Source organism: Crinia signifera, chromosome 1 (assembly GCF_055691185.1).
Source record: "Crinia signifera chromosome 1, ASM5569118v1, whole genome shotgun sequence".
In the NCBI taxonomy this organism is placed as follows: Eukaryota; Metazoa; Chordata; class Amphibia; order Anura; family Myobatrachidae; genus Crinia; species Crinia signifera.
Window position 1 is genome coordinate 388,406,456 of NC_139217.1, and position 22,212 is coordinate 388,428,667.

General features: G+C 42.9%; 1 protein-coding gene across 3 annotated transcripts in view; it reads right to left on the reverse strand.

Moving 5' to 3' along the window:
• Nucleotides 1-10,317: 10,317 nt before the first annotated feature.
• Nucleotides 10,318-22,212, reverse strand: part of GRAMD2B (GRAM domain containing 2B) — a 167,200-nt gene continuing 155,305 nt past the window's right edge. For all 3 annotated transcript variants that reach the window (XM_083151568.1, XM_083151569.1, XM_083151571.1), the window contains 8 exons: nt 21,276-21,347; nt 19,103-19,180; nt 18,259-18,370; nt 17,192-17,299; nt 17,017-17,095; nt 15,501-15,605; nt 13,555-13,645; nt 10,318-11,356 (listed from right to left, as the gene is read on the reverse strand). In XM_083151568.1, coding sequence (XP_083007694.1) covers nt 11,315-11,356; nt 13,555-13,645; nt 15,501-15,605; nt 17,017-17,095; nt 17,192-17,299; nt 18,259-18,370; nt 19,103-19,180; nt 21,276-21,347 — 687 coding nt within the window. In that variant the 3' untranslated portion in view covers nt 10,318-11,314. The remainder of the gene's footprint in view (nt 11,357-13,554; nt 13,646-15,500; nt 15,606-17,016; nt 17,096-17,191; nt 17,300-18,258; nt 18,371-19,102; nt 19,181-21,275; nt 21,348-22,212) is intronic.

The following is a 22,212-nucleotide window of genomic DNA, read 5'->3' on the forward strand; positions in this document are numbered from 1 at the left end:
CATGAAAGAAGGACTGCTGTATAGCCTGCTTAGGCTCTGGGGGTGTCTTCTGGGAAAATAAGCTAGTGTAGAAAATGGGGGCCCCTTAATGTAGGCTGCAAACTTAAATTTTTGATTAAAAGCAGGGCTGCCGAGAAGGGGGGGGGGGGGGGGGCAGGTACAGTTTACCCGAGCCCAGGCCTTTCAGGGGCACACACACACGCACACTTTTTTTGGGGGGTTCTCTGTGTCTGCTGCTTCCTTGCATGCATGAGATCCAACTCTGGAAGTCAGCATGTAACCCCTGACGGAGCATGTACTGTAACTCCATTTCAACAAGCATGTTAACCCCTGGCAAAGCATGTATCCCATAGGCATTACAGTGTGTTGCATAATATGTAATGAGCATGGTGCATGGTATGACATGTGGTAAAATATGTAAGATATTAAGGTTTATGACATAATGTGTACTGGGCACTATGGTGTGTGGCATAATGTGTACTGGGCACTATGGTGTTTGGCATAATGTGTAATGGGCATTATGGCATGCAGTATAATATGTAATGGGTGTGTGACATGTGTAAAAGGAATCAAGGTGTACATTTTTGGTGCGCGCCTGTCCCTGTATACACCTTGGAAGCAGCGGTATAACAACTGGTCCACAGAACATGCAAAGGCTTGGGGGAGGCAGCGCAGACAGAGTGTGTGGGGAGCTCTGTCCGTGGGGGGCCCGGGAAATAGTTTTACCGGGGCCCAGGATTTCTCTTGGTGGCCCTGATTAAAAGCCCCATGTTTTTAGGTGCTAGACACACAGATAAGCAAGTGTATTATTATTAGTACAGATAGCAAGTGTCTTTTAGTTTTATACAAATATAGCATTAATACTGCCATGTACAATATATGTAAAACTGAGTGCGAACACATTTTTTTGTTTTGTTTCAGAATTGTGCCTAGTGCTATCATGGCTGCGTCCAATCAAGGCTATAAAGGCATAGTTGGGTGTGGCTCACAATACAGTCTGGATATAGAGGTTTCCCTTTAATCTGGGAGGTGAGTGTATTTAACTGCAATGTTTTTTTAAGGTGTCGACCAATTGCGTGTCAACCCATGGACAGCATAACGCGGTCACACACGATATGCTGTTGTCAAATTAAACCAGGGTTGTCTACCCCAACCCTCTCCATGAGGGAGAAAATGCTCTGCTCGTGGACTTCCCTTGTAATGTATGATTGCCAGCACCTGTGGTGAAACACCTTTCTTATCAACTAACTAGCTCACCACAGGTGATGGCAATCATACATTACCAGGGAAGTCCAGGAACAGAGCATTGTCTCCCTTATGGAGAGGGTCAGGTAGGCAACCCTGAATTAAACTTGGAATGAATAGCACTAAGAACTCTATGGCCAAAGGCAGAGTCTTGGGAAGCAAAGGTGTCAAATGTGTAAACACAAGAAGGTATGAGGGAAAAACCAAGTTGACACTCTACAAATTTATTCAGCCGTACACCACCACACATGGCCAAAGAAATACTTAGTGGAATGTGCCCTTATAACTGACAGAATTGAAAAAAGCCTGGTGAATAGTGGAGCAGAGCCAACGGACCAGAGTCTGTTTAGACTCTGGCCAACCCCGCTTTTTGAAGCCATATACTGTACCACAAAGAGGGCATCCGATTTGCAAAAAACACCTAGCATTCTTAACGTAAATTCGGAGAGCCCTAACCATGTCCAAAGAAGATGCTTCTGTAGAAGAATCAGAGCCTCTAAAACAGGGGTGGCCAAAACGGTCCTTGAGATCTACCAATGGTCCACATTACCTAGCTGCTGCACAGCTGTAGTCATTACAAACTGTCACATTTTCAAACATGCTGCATTCATTCCTGCTATAGATGCACAGGTTTCCTGGAAAACATGCACCGTTGGTAGATCTTGGAGGACAGGTTTGGCCACCCCTGCTCTAAAAGATGGTACCACAATCTCCTTGCTGACGTGAAACCTGGACACCACCTTGTTGAGGTGACCAAGCCTAAGTCTAAGGGCTGCTCGATCCTCATAAAAAATTAAGGGAGACCGGCATGAAATGGCAGATAAATCAGAAACTGTGGTCTTTCACTTGAGCCACACTAGATCCACTGTAAGTAAGGGTTCGAATGGAGGAGACTGAGAGACTTTAAAACCAAGAATAAATTTAAGCTGGCCTCTAGACCTGTTTGAAGAAAAACTAAAATCCTGGACAACTGGTATGTCTTTGGGTTGAGGGAACAAGAGGAGCACCAGGAAAAATAAGCCCACCAGATTCTACAATATGTCCTAACCGAGGATGGTTTATGGGCACTCAACATTAATCCAATGACCCTGGAATAAAATCCTCTCTCCCGCAACAAGGAGGTTTCAGGAGCCACCCATCAAAGCTAGACGAGGTAGCTCTTGATGGAAGCACAGACCCTGATTGAGAAGGTCTGGTCATAGAGGCAGAAGGAACGGAGCATCTACGGATAGTCTGAGAAGGTCTGCATACCAAAAACACATCTCAGGCAATCCAGGGTAACCAAGATCATTGTTCCTCCCTCCGTTTTCAGCTCGCAGAGGATCCTGGGAAGGAGAGATATCGGCAGGAAGGTGTACATTAGATGAAATGGCCATGGGACCAATCGAGGATCAATTAGGCCCACGTCTGGGTCTTTGGTCCTTGATCCGTACAGTAGGATATTTAAGTTGTGGTGAGATGCCAACAGATCCACCTTCGGCAGACATCAGCAATTGGAACACATCCTGATGTAGGCACCAATCACCCACATGAATCGTGTGGTAACTAGAAAGCCCGCCGCCATAATTTAGGTCCCCCCGGGATGAAGTTTGTGGACAAGGCTGGAATGTGCTTCTCCACCCATGTGAAGATACAACTGACTTCCATCATGGCTGACAGATTGTGCGTGCCACCTTGATGGCTGATGTAAGCAACTGTTGTTGTGTTGTCTGACTGCACTTAAACTTGCTGGCCCTGCAACAGAGGCTTCGTCTGACAAAGATTTGAACACCACTTTCAATTCCAATGGGTTGATGGATAGCAGACTTTCCTGAGGTGGCCAAAAGCCTTGGAAACCCTGCTTACAAGTGACTGCTTCCCAGCCATGTAAACGGGCATCTGTGATGAGAGTCCAAGACCCGATCCAGAAGCAGGTCATCCAGATATGGATCCTGATTTACGGTCTTCTGAGATGGCCCAGCATAACAGCCATGACTTTTGTGAAGACACACGGTGCCGTGGAGAGTCCAAAGGGCAGAGCCTGAAATTGAAACTGCTCTCACTGAAAAGCAAACAATAAGGAACCTCTGATGTTCTGGACAAATGGGGACATAGAGATATGCATCTTTGATGTCCAAGGATGCCATGAAATCCCCTAACTCCAGAGACAGAATGATGGAATACAAAGTCTCCATGCGGAACTTTGAAATGCAAAGACATTTGTTGAGGCTTTGCAGTTTCAGAAGGTTACGGTAGGACCCATTGGGTTTCTGTACCAGAAAAAGGCTGGTGTAAAAGCCCGAGCCCCTCTGAGCTTCGAGTATTGGCACTATGACCCTGGATCGCCTGAGACTTAGAATGGCATCTCCCAGTGCCTGTGCCTTGACAGAGTCCTATGGTGAACTTGTGGAACAGAATTGCATAGGTGGTCAGCGTCAGAACGTGAGCATGTATCCTCTGGAGACCAGGTCACAAACCAAAACATCTGTTGTGATTTCCTGCAAAAAATGCAAGTCAATCTCCCACACTGGGGTCTCCAGGAGGAGGTCTGTCCCATCATGCTGAGGACTTTTCTGTGGGTTTGGGGTATGGGCACTTTGGTGGACCATGGAAGCTTACCCCAAGGCTAGTTGGGCCTAGCTGCCTGTGGTTGGGACCTTGAGGTTTGACCATGGGCTTTACCTTGAGACCAAAATGACTGAGAAGTGGTACATGGCCTAAGAGTTCCTGTGGGGGGCATAAAAAAAAGTTTTTGAAGCTGCTACTGTAGCCACAATTTTGTCTAGCTCTGGACCGAAAAGCACTGACCCTTAATTTGGCAGCACCTGTAGTGGTCGCTTAGATTCTGAGTCTGCCTTCCTAGAACAGAGCCACAATGTCCTCTTGACTGCAACCTTAGATGGTAATATGTAAATGTAGAGCAGCCTTACCCAAATAAGATGCCGCCTGCTGCACATGCACTACCATCGGTGACAATTCCTCACAGGTAGCACCAGTGTAGAGGGCTCCTGACCACTCTACTAGTGCCTTCGCAACCCATGCAGAGGATAAGGCTGGTCTGGCCATTGCTCCTGTAGTTGTGTAAATAAGCTTTACATTTTTTTTTCAAGTTTACGGTCAGTAGGCTCCATAAGGAAACCTGTGTTAGGAATCGGCAAAGTGGAGCTTCTAACTAAGCGAGCAACAGTATATAGGCGTCTACTGGTGGGGGAGTTTCCATTGTAACCTGTCCACCAAAAGGTAGGGAATAAAGGCAAGGCAAACGCTTAAAAATCTGGGAACGATGGTTAGGTGATTTTCAAGCCTCCGATAGCATCTCTTCAAGCTGATCAGACCTAGGGAACAGCGTAGCAGATGTTTTCATACACTTTGGTGCTTGTTCCGTATCCTCCATAGCCAAGACTTCCTTAATAGTCTTAACCAGAGCCTACATGTCTGCTGGAGGGCACCTCCTCAGGGGCTAAAGAAACCTCCCCCTCCGAAGAAACAGACCCTATCTCCTCCAAGTCTGACCTGGACTCTAAATCTGAGGTACAGATGGACCAAAATGTGGACCCCCTCCCCCCCCCCGACCCTTAGCAGACTTCTTGTGTAAGAGCTGCTGCAGACCCTGCACAAAGACAGATAAGGAACTCCCCTAAGATCCTCCAGTGGAAATGGCCACCCATAGCAGCAGCAAAGTGGCAGGGACCCCTACCAGAAGCTTACTGCTGGTACTGCATCCTAGATGCCTGTACCCCTGGTGGTCCAGTGGGGTGCGAGCAACCCGGATGCCCTGCTTGTCAGCACAGCGTTCCCCTGCACTGGAGCTGCTAGCCGCTGGCAACTCCATATATGTGCAGGGAGTCGCTATACTCACCTCATCCCCCACACATTGCTGTGGTCCAGAACGCACGTGGTGCGGTCACCAGTGCTGGGGTGTAGGAGCAGCAGTGCAGGCATCCTTTGTATGTCCAGAACGGCTTACTTATTGAAAAATAAAATTAATAAAATTAAAGAAATTAAATAAGGCTGCCTAAAGCAGTCCCTCTTAGGTCATGGGATAGATTCCCACCATGGCCCTAACTATGTAGAGTTTGTATATTCTCCCCACGCTTTCCCTGGGTTTCCTCGAGGTTTCATCCCACAATCAAAAACTACACTGGTAGGTTAAATGGCTCCCAACAAAATTATCCCTAGAATATCTGTGTGCGTGTGTACATGTGGTTACGAATCTAGATTGTAAGCTCCACTGGGGCAGGGACTGATGTGAATGAATGGTCAAATATTCTCTGTAAAGTGCTGCAGAATATGTATGTATATAAGAAACGTAATAAATAATAGTCAAAATCGACTTGCCTGCACTGTGTATATTGCCCGGTGATAGAGATGGTGTGGGTCCGTGCATTGCTACCACCCAGGGTTTACACACTATGCAATTTTGGCTAACCCTCGAGGCTATATTGACTATCTAGTCAAGATCACCTGTCCAAATCACACCGTGTGTACATGGCTTTATTTAAATAAAAGCTTGTAGAGAGATAACTGCGAGAGTACCAATCAGCATGTGTAGGCCATTGGGTCGATATGCATTACGTCGACCAAAGGTCGACCCGGCTTTGGTCAACCACTGAAATTGGTTAACATGGCTAAGGTTGAAAGGCATTTGGTCGACAATAGCTAGGTCAACAATCAAAAGGCGGATTTAAGTTTTTCAAAAAAATTTGCCCGGAATGTCAACATAGTTGACATGGACCCTCGCGATGGCTTGTGTCAACTTATGATTACCGAATATGGGTCGAACCAATGACTATACACCCAATCAGCTTCTGTAATTCTTCAAATGCAGCCTGTAAAAAGCAAAGAATTGATTGGCAATACTCTCACAATTTTATCCCCCTCCAAGCTTTGATAAATTCCTTCCCCCTCACCTTAGTCTTGTGCATAAATAACTGACATACTTCTAAGTGCACAATAACAGGGTTTGATAGTAAACACTGCAGTAACAGCCTCTAAAGCACGTTTGTTATGTTGGCGTTACATAAATATAAAATTATAAAAATAAAAAAAAACTGGTCAGTACCTGAATAGCAGCTCAGACATTTACAAACAATTATGTTCTTAGTAGCATATGTGAGTGCTCTATACAGTATGTATCTCAGCAAAAATCATAAATTAACGCACATTTTTAAAATAAGTAAATACCTGACATGTTTTTTTTAGAATGGGTGTAGACCATGAACAAAAAAAAATGTCCTGTTGGATGAAGTTTCTTTGTTTAAAAACCGGTTAGATTTCATTTCTTTATGGCAAACTTACAAGATGCATCTGTTTTATTTTTCCTTTTCTTTAAACAAACTAACTGGTTTCGAGACTTGTAAAAGCAGGGGCAATATATTTGCCGATATACATTACTGTAGCACAAACATCCTGCATGCTGCAGCCTTAAGAAGATTTCTTTTGAACACTGCCAGAAAAACGCATTTCAACTTCAACCCCATTGTGCAGTTATGTAAAGCAGATATTAGATTGCAATGCAGACAAAGGATAAAGTATTCTGTTAGACAAACATCCTGTAGACTTAAGATTTGCATTGCATTGTGACTGAAAAGGAAATTTATACTCTGAAAAACACAGTTTACCATGACTGTTAAATACATGTTGTTTAGTTCTTGCTCAATAAAAAAACTAAGTGGATGAAATCCACGTTTTCCTTTGTAAAAGGAACATTATAGTGCCCAATAACTTACAGTATATAACACCGGCTTGATTTTAAAATACAAAAAAAAACAATTTAGCAGGTGTTCTAGTAAACTAAGAACAGATCAAAAAGGAAAAAGCAAATATTTAAAAAATTGATACTCGTGTAGTTTCACGGCGGCAGCTTACACTACGTTTGAAGCTACATTATTAGCGTAGCCCAACGGCTGCCTTACTTGTGCAGTTTTACGGCGGCAGCCTAAACTACGTTATCAGCGTAGCTTAGGCTGCCGCCATGAAACTACACAAGTAACTACTGTAACTGCTGCCGGGAACTGCATCTCTGTTCCCGGCGTCCCTGGCTAGCCTAGTGAGCGCCTGTCACACTGCGCCGGCGCCCGCATGATCCCCTCTCCGGCAGAGAGGGGATCATGTGGGCGCTGGTCTGAGACGCAGGAGTGTCTGAGTAACAATTGCGGCAGGGTACAGCAACCCTGCCTACAGGATTAGGGGTTTGGTAGTGTGTGCGTCTCCTGCACAAAGAGGGGGTGCGGACGCAAGTGTGTCTCATGCACAATAAAAAGGAAGCATTTTCCAGTGCTCCATGTTACATACTGGCAAATGCGTCAATTTGAAACCCCTACTCTCCACGCCACCCCGAAGCATGGAGAGCGCCTCACGACCTTTTCATACCCCCACTAGCCACGTCGGCGTGGAGTTGATTCTATAAAGTGTGGCGAGCGCAGCGAGCCACCAAGCCCAAAGCGTGGCGAGGAGACACGGAATACATGTAAAGTAATCCGCGGGGCTCGCCACACTTTATAAAGTCAACTCCAAGCCAACGTGGATAGTGGGGGTATGAAAAGGTCGGGAGGACGTTTAACACGTCCGCTCTCACCACACTGGGCTGGCGTGGATAATGGGGGTGTTTCAGGAACACATTCACACCTGTCATGACAGGCGGGTTAAAAATGGTCAATGGTTCCCACATAATATAATAAGCGCGACTGACTATGCTAACTATGTAAGCTCCGGCTGCCCGCGAACTGGCGGGAACACACCGCTGATACCAAGGCAGGTATTCAATGACCTAATTCGTACCGTGCATCGAATCCTGTTTTGGATATGCTGCACAATCGCCGGGTTCCGGAGGGCTGGCGCATTCGCTGCCAGCCCTCCCTCACCCCCTATTCAACGCCTCAGGAGCTCGCTGATCCTGGCGGCAAATTTTAACCCCCCCCGGCGAAAGACGCAGGGAGCCGGCAGCAGGCAGGGAAATGGTAGCCTCCCTGCGCCAGACAGTGTGGGGGCGAAGGAGGGCTGGCAGGGACACAGGGAGAGCCCCCAGAGAGCTGACAGGGGACTGGGATAAGGAGCCACTGCACTCACTGGTCCCGATCCTGCATATTTAATGATCATGACCAGTGTGCAGCGAATATATGAATATTGAGCGGCTCCCGGCTGGCGAATGTGTAAAAAATAAATAATTAAATATATATTCATGTGCTGCAAGCACATGAATAAGAATAGCATGCCCCTTCACAGAAAAAAAAAATTCAGATTTTTTGACACCCCAAAAAATAAAAACCCCTTTATTTTGAAAGATCACATTCCAGTTCTCCTAAAAAAGATGACTAATGCAAAACGATGAATCATGGCGAAAATCACTGGAGAAAGCAGTTCTCCATTTGAGCATTGAATACACTCTCTGCGAATTTGACTAAAAACCCCATTGAAAACCACCGGCGAATCGGCAGACATTCGCTGTTCACTTGCAGCGAATGGTCTCCATTGCATAGGGAGAATCGTTTTAGCCCGGATAAATGCCAGATCCGCTGTAAACTATGGCAAATCTGAGGCATTGAATACTGGCCTAACAGGGACGCCTGACTGACTACTTGTGTAGTTTCACAGCGGAAGCTTAAGCTACACTGTTAGCGTAGCCCAACGGCTGTGGCCGCGGGAACACTAATGCTGATTCTGACAGGGACGCTATGCTAACTACGTAACTGCCGGCTTGAAACTAGACAAGTACCAAAAAAAAAAATAAAAAAAAAAAATGGATTGGGGCCTGTGACTTAGCCATTGCTCTTTTCAACCAGTAACGGTCTCCATTGCAACCGAAAGTTTGCAGCTTTTCCAAGTGCAGATTATAAAATAAAAATCAGTCAGATTCCGATTTGTAACTACAGGCACCCACTACTTGTAACGTCTTTTAATAAACCAATATTTAGATGCATGCATGAAGCATAAAATCTTTTAATGCTTGTAATCTTCTGACATGTTTACACCTGTAAAATTGATAATATTTTAAATTAAAAAAATCTACAGTGCTTCATGAAAAGGTATAAATTAAGTTTATTTAACATTTTGGCAATATGACAAACATTTCATACAAATGGTTATTACACAATCCTCCTGCCCCTCCCCCCCAAACAAAAAATATAATAAAAAAAAAAAAAAAAAACTCCTTCCCAAATAGGTACAGTTCACATATAAAAAAAGTGTACCATATCAAGTATGGGAAAGCATAAGTTATGTATTCATTTGGACATATTCAACCTGATCACAGACTTCTGGGGTAGATTATAGCCATGTCTTCCCATGAAGGAGAAAAACAAACAAAACTCCAAATGAAAAATACAATACAATACAAGAGAGCTTTATAATACATTGATTGAAATTCTGTAAAGTGCAAACATTTTAGAAACAAAAACACAGCAACACAACTTTGAAAACAGCATTAAGGTCAATACTTGTCCCTGACCAGGGCCGAAACTAGGGTTTCCGGCGCCCGGGGCAAGGCAGTCATTTGGTGCCCCCCCCCCTTAGTGATGCTGGTGCGCGCCGGAGGCGTGCCGAAATTTTCGGGGGTGTGGCCTAATTTGGGGGCGTGGCCTATAATCGCTGCTCTCCCGCGAGGCCACGCCCCCATTTTGCCGCTATGGGGGCATGACCCAGAGGCTCTGTGAGCCTCTAGCCATGCCCCCAGCCCCCTGGCTGCGGGAATAGATGCTGTGCGCATGCGCACAGCGTTTATTCCCCGCTGCTTAATTAGCAGCTGACAGGGGGGACCGGACCAAATGACGCCTTGTCCCTGGCGCCGGAGACCCCCCCCTCCTCTCACCGCATCTTACTTTGACTTCGTCCGTCTCCTACTAGCGCTGCGGCGGGAAGCGCTGATGACTTCAAAAAGACTTGCCGGACGCTGATTGGCTGAATTCAGCCAATCAGCGTCCGGCAAGTCTTTTCGAAGTCATCAGCGCTTCCTGCAGCCGCGCTAGTAGGAGATGGACGGAGTCAAACATGCCGCTACAGCGTCCGACCACACACCTGTCACCGGACCTCACAGCGCCCCTCACCTCCAGCGCCCGGTGCGCGTGACCCCCCAGCCCCCCCCTAGTTACGGCCCTGCCCTGACCCGATAATATTGCACACCAGATGGTCATCAGGCTTTGCACTTTACCCAATTCTAGCAAATGCCAAAACAAAAACAAAAAACTTTACTGAATTAAACAAAGCATTAACCAATAAGTATTGAAACTGGCACTATTACTGCACAGTAAAAGCCAAAATGTCAGATCTGCTTTGCTTTTTCAATGTGAAGAAAAAAAAAATATTAACAAAAATCTGAACTGGCTGAATGGGCTTCAGAAGGAAACTTAGTTCTAGAAAAGATTAAAAACAAGAACAAAATGTGAATATTTACGATGGTCCCTCCAGATAATTAAATATCATCTTTTAATTATACTGAGGCTATGCTGGAAGAAAGTCTTTGGTAATAGAGTGATGATTCTATGTATTATGGTTTAAAACGACAGAGCCCAACACAGTTGAGCAAACAGCTTTTTATTATCAGTTTTTGATATGAATTGTGGGTGTCTATTACATAGACTCCCGCGACATGGACACCTGTTTAATGAGGCATAATAGATGGTCTGTACCTCTTGTAATTTTGTGATAAGATAGAATTTGCAATATCAGAAATGTCAATCTTCCACTTGCTTTAACTAGACAGGTGTTAATGAGTAGAAGTATTTAAGTACAAAATTGTATCAAGAGAGGAGCATTTTGAGTTTTGCTTCAATAAAACAAAGTCATTTGAAAAATAGGTTAATAAAAAGGAGTGCTATATAAACTACTTCTAAAAAATGTGCAAATAAGTCATTGCGAAATGTAATTTTTTTACTCAAAATCAAAAGTCATGTGAAAACTGCTATGAAAAATAAAATGTCCTTTTGCTACTGAAAAAAAAAAAAAAAAAAACACACACAAAAAATATTCCTGAGATGAAAGACCTTGCTTTCCATAGAGTTCATTCAACAAGGTCAGTAGTAATACTCTGTCCCGCAGAGGCTGTTGTAGAATGCTGAAGTGCTAACAAACAAACAAAAAAACCCCCCCAAAGTCTTTAGTTGTCATCTTTCAAAAGCTGTTGTAGATTTCTTTGAAGCTGTAAAAAAAAAAAAAAAAGCTAAATCAAAATGTAAAAAACCGTTATATTTAATAATTCATAAAAAATGAAGACATTCATTATTACAGCTCTTACAAAGGAATTTTAAATGGTGTGGTGTGGACTATTAGCTAGACAGTGTCTAGATTATTAAGTCAACACCAAAAGGTCAACATGCAATAAGTCGATAGGGTAAATAGGTTGACATGATGAAAAGGTTGACGAGTCTCTAAGTTTTTTTAAATGGTGTTATAGACCCCCAATAAGGGGGATATTCAATCTCCGTCGAGCATCTCCCGTGGGGGAGATGCTCGACGGGCCCTATTCAATGCTGTCTTCCCCGACAGCATTGAACAGGGTTTTCTTCCAGAACGAGCCCGACATCTCTAGCTGTCGGGCTCGTTCTGCCGAGAACAGCCGTGAAGTGACGAGCTGCCGGCTGCAGCTCGTCACTTCCCGGCCGCAACTCGCGGCCCCGCCCCCTTCTCGCCCCGCTGCAGGCGGGACATTGAATCCCGCCTGCGTGTTCTCGGTCGAGCTGACCGAGAACGGGACTGGGTCACGGCAGGCGAGCAAGCTCGCCTGCCGTGACCTGCAGATTGAATATCCCCCTTAGTGTGACACATACCCTGCCATGCTCTGGTACTGGTGCCTCGCTCTGCTTGGCATACTGGACTACAATTCAGAATGTTAAAGCATGAAAAGCCCCCCCAAAAATGGCAAAACAATTGTGATAAAAAGTCTTACGCCAACCTTATATGACAACCTTTTTCAGGTCAACCAATTGCATGCTGACCGTCTTGTGTCAACCTTTTGACGATATATCTAGACACGTTCTAAACTTAAATTGTGATGGTACCTTCTTTAAAAGTAAAAATGTGTTTTTTACTTGCAGCGATATCTATTTTAATTTCCCCAAACTATTTTAGATAGAGGTGTATATTGTGATAAATAACCCAAAAGTATTGTACCAACAGTCATAAGTAATAAAACATACCACACATAAGTGAAGATCTCAATCACCAAACAGAAAACAGAAATGACATCATTATTCACTTAAGGAGTGTGTAAGAGAGCCGTGACTAGACATTTTGGGTCCCTTGGGCAGAAAAAGCACTGGTGCTCCAAATCACACATTTGTTAGCAGTCATTCCCAGGACTTCACCCTTATTTAAAGCATACATGACCTTCCATATTGCAGTCAGATGCTTTACACAGTGAGCTATTTGCTCCTGTATGGGAAGTACTGTATGAGGTGCATCTTGAAATGCGTGCTTTAAATAAAAGGAGTATGACTGAAGGTGCTTAGGGACATGACAGCACCCCCCGCTTTATGGTGCCATGTGTCGCACCACCATAGTTACAGCCCTGGTGTAAGAGTTAATTACTTAAAACAAGTTCAAATAAATATAATCTTCCACGTGATAACTGATGATATCTTATATGCTTGTCAAATAGGTTGTCTAAAGGTATGCATGTGTAAGGAGAAGGAGAATCTGTCAATCATGAAAATGTGATGAAATGTTAACATGACAGAATGTTGATATTCTGGTGCTGATGTACAATTTGGCGGCTTCTGCATTTGAACATCACTTCAGATCTTCTGGCTGATCACTTAGTATGTGGCTGCTATGTCTACCCTTCTCTCTATTGGCTAGTCCTAATCCCCCCCCCCCCACCCACACAGTTTAACCTCAACACTACTGTGGACAATTTAACAAATGTCAAATGTCACCTGCTATCATTCCAAGAATGTCAATAAGTTGCCTGTTGACACTTTAATCGTGATGACATAACTGTCAACATTGTCAATGGATCCCAAATCAAAGATACAGTTTTATAGCTTTTTGGCATATGTTAAACTAAAATATACACACAGACATTGTTCATGATTTATGACAACTTTTTTTTTTTAAATTGCAACGTGTGTATGCACATTTAGTTTGACATTTATTTGTATTGCGTTTTTCAAAGGTTATAGCCACTGGTAGAATTAATCAGCACAATATAGAACTAGTAATTTAATACTACAAATTCTTTAGCAAAGGTTAGAGACACAGAAAAGTCACCCAAAAACAAGTGAAATCAGTGAGGGTATAATTTACAGTTAATCATTTATAATTGTTCTTCAATTCACAAATGTGTAAGAACAACATTTGAGGTTCCATAGGAACTGTATTTGTAAATAAATGCATTACCTGATCTAGCTTATCCAGATTGACTGATAGTTCTCCAACGATTGTGTTTGCATTAATGTGCCAACTCCCCACACCTTGTGCTACTGCCCAACTGAAATATACAAAGTTAGGGGGGAAAAAATTAAGTTCACCATGCCTACCAAGGAGACTCAAAATAGAACAGAAAAGGTATTGCTCAATAAATTACGGGTATCTTAATGCCAGGTCAAAAGGAATAAGTCTAGTTATTACTAGATCAGATACAGTATGCACAAAATTACTTAGTTTTTTTGTTGTTGCTGTGATTGAAAGTGAGGTCATTCACTATATTACATCTGAGAATGGCCATATAGAAAATGTCCATTGAGGTCTGCTAACCATTGATTGGTTCACCAAACAATAATCCTCCCTGTTTTGACCAATTGGCCTATAGGCCAATCAGAGCATAGGGCAGGGATTCATGGGTGTCAGGGGAAGAGCTATGCTGTGTTCCAGCAACTTGTAAAATCAAACAAAAGAAAAATCAGTTATGCTGTGCTATCGATGGAAAGAAACATATGTTCTCCCCCTTCGAAGGCAAAAGCATTCAACATTGACCATAGACCATAAATGATTATGAATCAATCATCGATGGCCATCCCTAATTCAAACTCCTAGAAATAATAAAAACTGCAGAGCGCAAACTAGTCAATATGAAACTTGTTACGCCTCTTTACTTAAAAATATTACCGCAATATACCAATGTACAGTATAAGGCAGGGCTGGGCAATTGCGGCCCTCCAGATGTTGAGGAACTACACATCCCAGGATGCTTTGCATTAGTTTTGCTATGTGGCCATGCTGAAACTGATGCAAGGCATGCTGGGATGTGTAGTTCCTCAACATCTGGAGGGCCGCAATTGCCCAGCCCTGGTATAAGGGGTATTGGCGTTAAAAAAAACAAAACAGATGACGTTGATAAATTACCTTGTATGTGTACTGTTTTTATATATTAAGTATTTTAGAAAATTCAAACAGGCCGGCTGTGTCGATCATTGATAATCCACTGTGAATTGGGGACATTAAGCAGACATGTCATATCTGCGATCCCCTGATGTGACAGGGATAAGTGGATTGCCCCAATACACCGCAGGTATATGGGCCCCTTAAAGATCTGGTAGCAGTTATTTGCAATAAAGGCAACTTCTTCAACTATTGCTATTTTACTTCAATAACAGTATTCACATAGAGCTGTAAGAAAAATACACACATTACCTTTTTAGCTTTAGGTCACTATACTGAGCAAAATATGAAGTGGCTACTGAAACATTTTGGAGCAGTGGCATAACTACCACTGGTGCAGCAGGTGCAGTACCTCGGGGGCCTTGAAAAGGAAAAAAGGAGCCCACTGTTGCCCCTATCACCCTCTTCCTACCACCCACTGTGTTTCTCTGTCACACTCTGCCACCCCCTCTCCCTGTCACTCACTGCCATGTTGCATATTGTTAATTTGGGTTGGGGGTGGAGGCCCAAATTATATTTTTGCACCTCAGCACACTACCTACAAATTCTGCCAATGTTTAGAAGGGTATTTGAGATATTAATGATATTTGCCAACGGAGTCTTTAAAGTCCAGTGATATAATTAATAGTATGATTTTATTTTAGATTAATTGTTTCAACAAAGTTCCAAACTGAGGGTGAATAGTGCTGCCCCAATCAAATCTAGATTATATTCCTTGTTAATAAAGTTACCAGAATCCAAAAGGAATTTTTATTTGATTAATTTCTATGTCAATCTGATAAATACTGGCAAAGGGTGAGAACCAAGTCAATCAACCCTGGTTGGGCTCTCCTCTTCTAGCAAAAAAAGGAAGGCTGGGTGGATGCACGGCAAAGACTTGACTCATCATGAGTCAAGTAGTTGTCACAATGGTGAGCATAACACACACACATATAACAGAACATAACATATACACACACACATACTCATTTATAGCAGAGTCCCTTGCAGCACCCAAAGAAGAGAGTCGTTCTTCCAGGAACACAATTCTTGAATGCATGTATAAGGACGAGAAGATCAGCAGACAAACCCTGTGAAGAGAGAAACTGCAAATTCACATAATCCCCACACAGCAAATTTCTAGCACATAGAAGTGCCTGGGGCCATTCTTGTGCTATGGCTTGTGTTCAGGTTTACGGTATGAAAAAGAGGGGGGAGGAGGGTGTAGCATAATAGTTGCAAATATTATAAGTTATAGCATTAACTAGATCAGTGGTTCTCAAACTGTGGGTCCCGAACATCTCAGCATGGGGTCACAAATCCATGATGCTGACTCTCAGGCTAATGACTCCTCTGATCTCTCAGCCATTGATCTAAGAAGTCTGGGTAATCCGTTGAATTGTATGTATGTTACTTGGATCAGAGAAAAGAAGAGTCATCAGGCAGCTCCACCCCCCACTCCAGTGCTCTGCTTCTCCTATCACACGTAGGAGCAGCTGCTACTGCCACAAGCAAACTGCACTCCTGGATCCCTCATCTACATGCAGATATCCATATGTGGCACACAGCTGGCAGCAAGGGTACACCTGAGTCCAGGGGCACAATGAGCTACGGGAAATGTACATATAAAACAGGTAGACTGCAGTCAGACTCAAAGGAGCCAGCTCAATAATCAGCAGGACTCTGAACCTGAAGAACCTTTTGTAAGTGCGGCATGTGGAGATGTGGGGGTGGGGAGGGGGGGGCGTCATCTGCATTGGAGGTTCTTGAAATTAACAGCAAGGGAGCATGTGGGGAAAGCACAGGAGCACAGAGCTTATTGTATGCGTCTTTGAAGGGGGGGCAGTACAGCCACTTTTTCATCCCCTTGTCACCCTCTTCTATACCCACACCCCTCCATTAAGCACTGCCACTTCCTCAAGTTAGTGGTCACTTCACTTGTTTTCTGCCTCTGCAATGTTACTGCGCATTTGCGGTAACTTCTGGTGTCCTTTAATAATTTTTATTATCGGACAGGGTCCCATAATAGTTTAAGAATCCCTGAACTAGATAAAGGATAGCTACAACCTGCTCAGTTCTTATGGGTCATTTCTACACTTATCATACACTCTACCATTAGGCTGAAATTGGTGCTACAGGGTTATGTTATTATGCTTTATTAGTGACAGAATTAGATTTTTTTTTTTTTATTAAACACTTTCTTTGTATACAATGAAAGGGCTAACACATTAAGAGAAAATGGAGATCTAGACTTCTATTTTTTTTTTTTTATGTTGCAACCCCTAAATGGATTTATGTATGTCCCTATGTCCCAGTGTGCACTACTAGAGTAACTCAATCTAAGAACCAACGTCACACACTTTAATGTGTTTTTGGAATATGGGTGTAAATAAGCTGTATTCACCTTATGCAGCATTTGTGCATTGTGGCCTGAACCTACCATTGGGATCTATGCTTCTATGACACCTGCATTGTCAATGGCCGTATACAACATAGACTTACAGAATCGCATAGAAGAAGAGCAAGCAATTCAAAGACTTAAACTGCCAAAATTCCAGTCTTTGAAACAACCTTTTCCGATCTGGGGAATGAACATAAACAGTGTCAATTACTTACAATTAAAAGAGAACATTTTCAAAGTCAAAGCTGTGATATAGGGGGAAAAAAACAATATTACCTGTATTTTGGTCAGGCACTTTGCTTCTTTCAGGGCTCTTGGGCAGGCCTTCAGAAATCCTAGCAGTGGGAGGCTCTACGAAAATATTCTTTTCTTGCTCATGGAATTCTAGAAGTGTGAACAGAAAAAGGTTAGCGGCCTGTATGTAGAGGTTCCCCTACAGTAGAATTACACATCTTCTGTTATTCCCATATTGCAACATACTGTAGCTAGTCAAAGAACATGAAATGATATCTACTTGCTTTATTTTATTTAAAGGGTTAGGCTTCCAAATAGTTTTGGTTTATATCAACGTAGTGATTTTTAATAAAAAAACATATTCAATGGCAGAGACTGTACTCGAACAATCGTTATTCCAATAGGTCCAACTGGCTAGCCATAAAGCTCACATTCATATCCTTATCGAAAGTAGATCTTGTAAATAAGACATTTAGTAAAGAAACTATGCGGGGGGGTTATTCAGTCCTGAACGCTTTTGTTTGAACTTGCAAGGTGATCGATTATCAAACAACTGTAAATGCATCTCGATCACAGCGCGCATGTGAAACGCCAAACAGCAACAAAAAACAATGATGATACTATTCACCATCACCCCGTAGTTGGATTGACATGAAGTCGTGGTTTGTGGGTGGTATCTGACTGATTTCTGGGAGGGTCAGAAAAAAACGCAGGCGTGACCAGGCGTTTTCTACGCATTCTTGCACAGAGACGGAAAGTCATTTGATGGTGAGAGAGTTGCACATTGATTTGTAGCAACCCATTAGCAAGTAATTTGCAGACTTGCACAGGGCAGGATTTCACTCTATCCAGATGGCGGCTATCTGCAATTTTGGATAGCAGTGTTCAGGTCTATATCAGGCCCTATGTGTGCACGCGCTCTTAAAGCGTGTTGCAATTGCTGTGCTCATCTCACTTTTTATTGGTGGTTAATGCAGAATGTTGCTTTGGCATTTTACACCTTATATACTTTTTATTAGAGAATAAATGTTATTGTGACAATGGGTCTAGTTTCGCTCATTGGCATCCGTAGCTCCAACATACTCCAGCAATAACCCAAATGGACTGACCTTGAGAATTCTCAGATTCCGGTGTTTGAGAGCCAGTGCTGCTATATTCTTCAAGGTCCTTTCTCCGTTGCCGTACCAACCCATCTAGTTCTGAGAAGTCTACACTGAAATCCTGATAAAACATACAACATAATTAAAATATGTTTCCCTGAACCAAGAGACAACGGGTCTGCAATTTCACTGAGGAGTTAAAGCCTTCAGCTGAAAGACAATCTTATCTCGATCTTGTCATCAGGTCCCAATCAGAACACCTATTGTCCCGGTGATGCAGCTTCCCAAGATAGGAAACTTTATGAAGAAAGATGCCTCCCCATTCCCCAATCTGTGCTCATACAATAGTCAAGCCATGCTATGAATCGAATCAATTCATTAAGACAGCTGCAAGCCTTATGGGAGTAATGTGTTAACTGGGGTACATGGTTGTCATTTTATTAAAGTTACCCCCCACTTAACCCTGTTCACAATCCCATGAACATACAGAGATACCAACATCCATGCCAACTACTAAAGCAGCATTTTGGCTTAGAGGAAAACCGTTTTACAGCAAGTCCTCTGCTTCTAGAGGAGCTGGAATACTAATGAGTTGGCTTGGTGTGGTGTATATATGGGGAGGAATGACCAATATTCAACATAAAAATTGTTCAGTTTACATTTTTAAATTTTGCTATTTACTTTAAATTTCCCGCAAGTTCAATTTTTTTATTATTTGCTAAGGGTATTTGAGCAAAGCAGTATTTTTAGGTCAATCAACTTGGTCAGCACCAAAATAATTGAAAGTCTTCAGACCACAAGACTGCACTTCCATATAATTAAATAAATAAAAAACATTTTGCATTTCACTTACAAGCGGAAATGATGCCGGGCGCTCTGCTCTGAAGCTATGCTCTGCAGAAGGGTTTGGACTGTTTCCAGTACTCACATTCTGTAGAGTGAGAAGAAAAATATAGCAATTAGCCGATGAAAACAAAAAAGGAGGAAATGTAAGAGATGCAGCCATTCCAAGGTGACGCAATCCCTTAATGATCGACTGTAACCAATTCACACATGACAGATTTTATTGTACTAGGAATGTAGGGTAATATAACAGCTGGTCAGGTAACAAATTAAGCCTTCAGTTTAACAGCATAAGAATACAGATTGACCACCGATTTTCCGGCACCTGACAGTCTGGCACCTCTTTTAATCCAGACACATCAGGTGCCTGCGTGATTTTATGCTGCAGGGGGAATTAGACAGGCTGCGGGAGACTGCAGGAGGGCTCCATTAGTCTGTGGGGTAGAGTTAGGCTTGGTTAGGCTGTGGGAGGGAGTGGAAAGCTGTTGGAATGCCGCTGTATGTACCACCGATAAAACAGCAAAAAAATGTAGAATTTTGGCACAGTGCTGGAACCAAGGGAAAATCGGTGGTCAAACGGTATCAAATTTAGCCTTAGAAAACCACCAGTGTTAAAAAAAAAACTTCTTTAGTCAGGCATTGACACAATATTAACGGTAGTGCAATTCAGCAAGAATGCAACAGTACCCAACCACTAGTAACACAAGAAAAACAGTACTACTATATGTATTACTAATGAGGAAGAATAAAAGCAGGATGTTACTAAATAGGGCATTAAAGGATCCCTCCCCCCCCCCAAGCTTTTTACATCATACTGATGTGTCTACAAACACCTATCCTGGAAAGCACAATTACCTGACGGAATATATTGGCATGCCACCAAGGTACAATCAGTGTGAGTGCATCACATACTGCTGACTGGATTTAAGAAGGTGACATTTTTGGAGGAAAATGGAGGAATCATTTAATGGTGCATATAAAAAGGAACATTGGCATAAAGAACAAAAGCAAAGTTCCTAAAATTTAATTAGGTTTCAGACCTCATGACCAAAAGTCATATGTTCAGCCTCAAATTCATTTAAGTTTTGGCATGGTAAGAAGAATGGATACCCACCCGCTACAGATTGAATTCCTCCCCCAAGAAAAATAATTCAGTTAAACAATATGTTTTAATGACATACACAAGTTCTGACATTATAGTGCCAAGAATAAAAGTAAAGTAGACACATTTATACTGTGTTTACATTGCCAAAGTAACCTGGGTCAGACCCGGTTGTTGCTGGGTCGAGATGCGGTGTGAAAGCACCAAACCTTATAACCTGGATCGAGCAACCCGGCAATTTAAAATCTGTATACTAGGCAACCAATGTTTAATGTGAATGCGCCGGACCAGAGATAGCAATCTCGGGTGCAACCCGGGTTTGCGATGTGAAAGGGATATTAGAGGCTGATTCAATCATGGGATAGCAAGAATATTTAAAAAATTTAGAAGCAAAATGAGAAAACTCTACATAGTGTCAGCAGGCGCAAAAGATTTAGGACAGGGTGGCTAAACCTGTCCTCAAGATCTACCAACAGTTCATGTTTTTCAGGCAACCTGTGGATCTATAGTAGGAATGAATGCAGCATGTTTAAATTGTGACAGTTAGTAATGACTACAGCTGTGCAACAGCTAAGTGATTTGGAAAACGTGGACCGTTGGTAGATTGAGGACCGGTTTGGCCACCCCTGGTTTAAGTGTAGATCCAAGTTATGTACATCAGCACATTGCCCCAGATAGAAATGACCGCTGAGTATTCCAACACTAGAGAAAATTTAGATGCATCTTTATATTTTATCAACTGTCCTTAAGTTAAATTTAACTATGGTAAGAATTACGAATAGTGTCCCAGAAAATCTAACATTCAGCAGCGGAGGAAAGCGTATGCCACAAATACAATTCATAGTATGGCAACAACATTCTACTGAACATACATATATTAAAAGAAAAAGTAAGCGAGTGCGTGAAGCACAGAAGTGAGGAGAATGTGTATGAGCTTGGAGTTCACTTTCAGGTCAGTCTCAGTTTAACATCAGCGCAATTGAAAGTCTAATTGTTATATTAGTAACAGGCGCAAAGTAATTAAATTAATCCCTAAAAATTCTTCCCATGACTGTATATAACAAGATGTTTCTATACTCACATCCAGATGGCTGCACACAGACTTGATTAAGTTGTAGGTGTAATCTCGTGACAAAAGGGACACAAATATAAACTGTAACAAGGAACAGAATGAAGTAAGAAACAGAATCCAGATTAGCTACATTTCTGCCTTAATTGTGCTTACATTGCATTGCTCAGGCATTCTAGATAAAAAAGGCATATGTCTGGAAGTAAAATACCTGTAAGCCCTGTTATGTTATATTGAATAGAACACAAATAAAAAATGAATAGGACAGTATCACATATCCTAGTTTTAGACACTTTGAAATGTTTTCTCACTTTGAATGTTTACTTTCCTAGAAAGTGTAACTGAACTAGAGAAACAGGTAGAAATAAGCACATGTAATCCAATACTATACCCTACTGCACTCACCTCAGCTGCTTAGCCCTACCCCAATCCCTCCTAACCACCACCTCTTCCTCCTGCATCTCCACACCTACACCGACTATCCACTAGTCTAGGCTCCATTGTGAACTACTCACACAAAGTACACACACATCAAGGTAATTTCCTGTTAATTACTGCCATCCAAACCATCTCAGATTTCCCTTCAGATTACCCCACCACCGTGTACCGGACGGGGTCGCGACAGTCGGGATCCTGACAGGCATTTACCCGACGTCGGGATCCCGACTGCCAAAACACCGACAGCCGGATTCCTGACGGCCACCTGCTATTTTCCCTCGTGGGGGTCCACAAACCCCATAGAGGGAGAATAGAGTAGGTGTGCCCGCAGCGCGGCGAGCTCAGCGAGCCCGCAAGGGGCTTAGTTGCGCTCACCATGCTGTCTGGGTCCGGCCAGTCGGGCTAATGACTGTCGGGATCCCTACTGTCTAACCCCTGTACCAGACCCCCCACCACCACCCTGCCTTCAAATTATTAAATACTCCATAAAAAACACACCCACTTGTTTGAA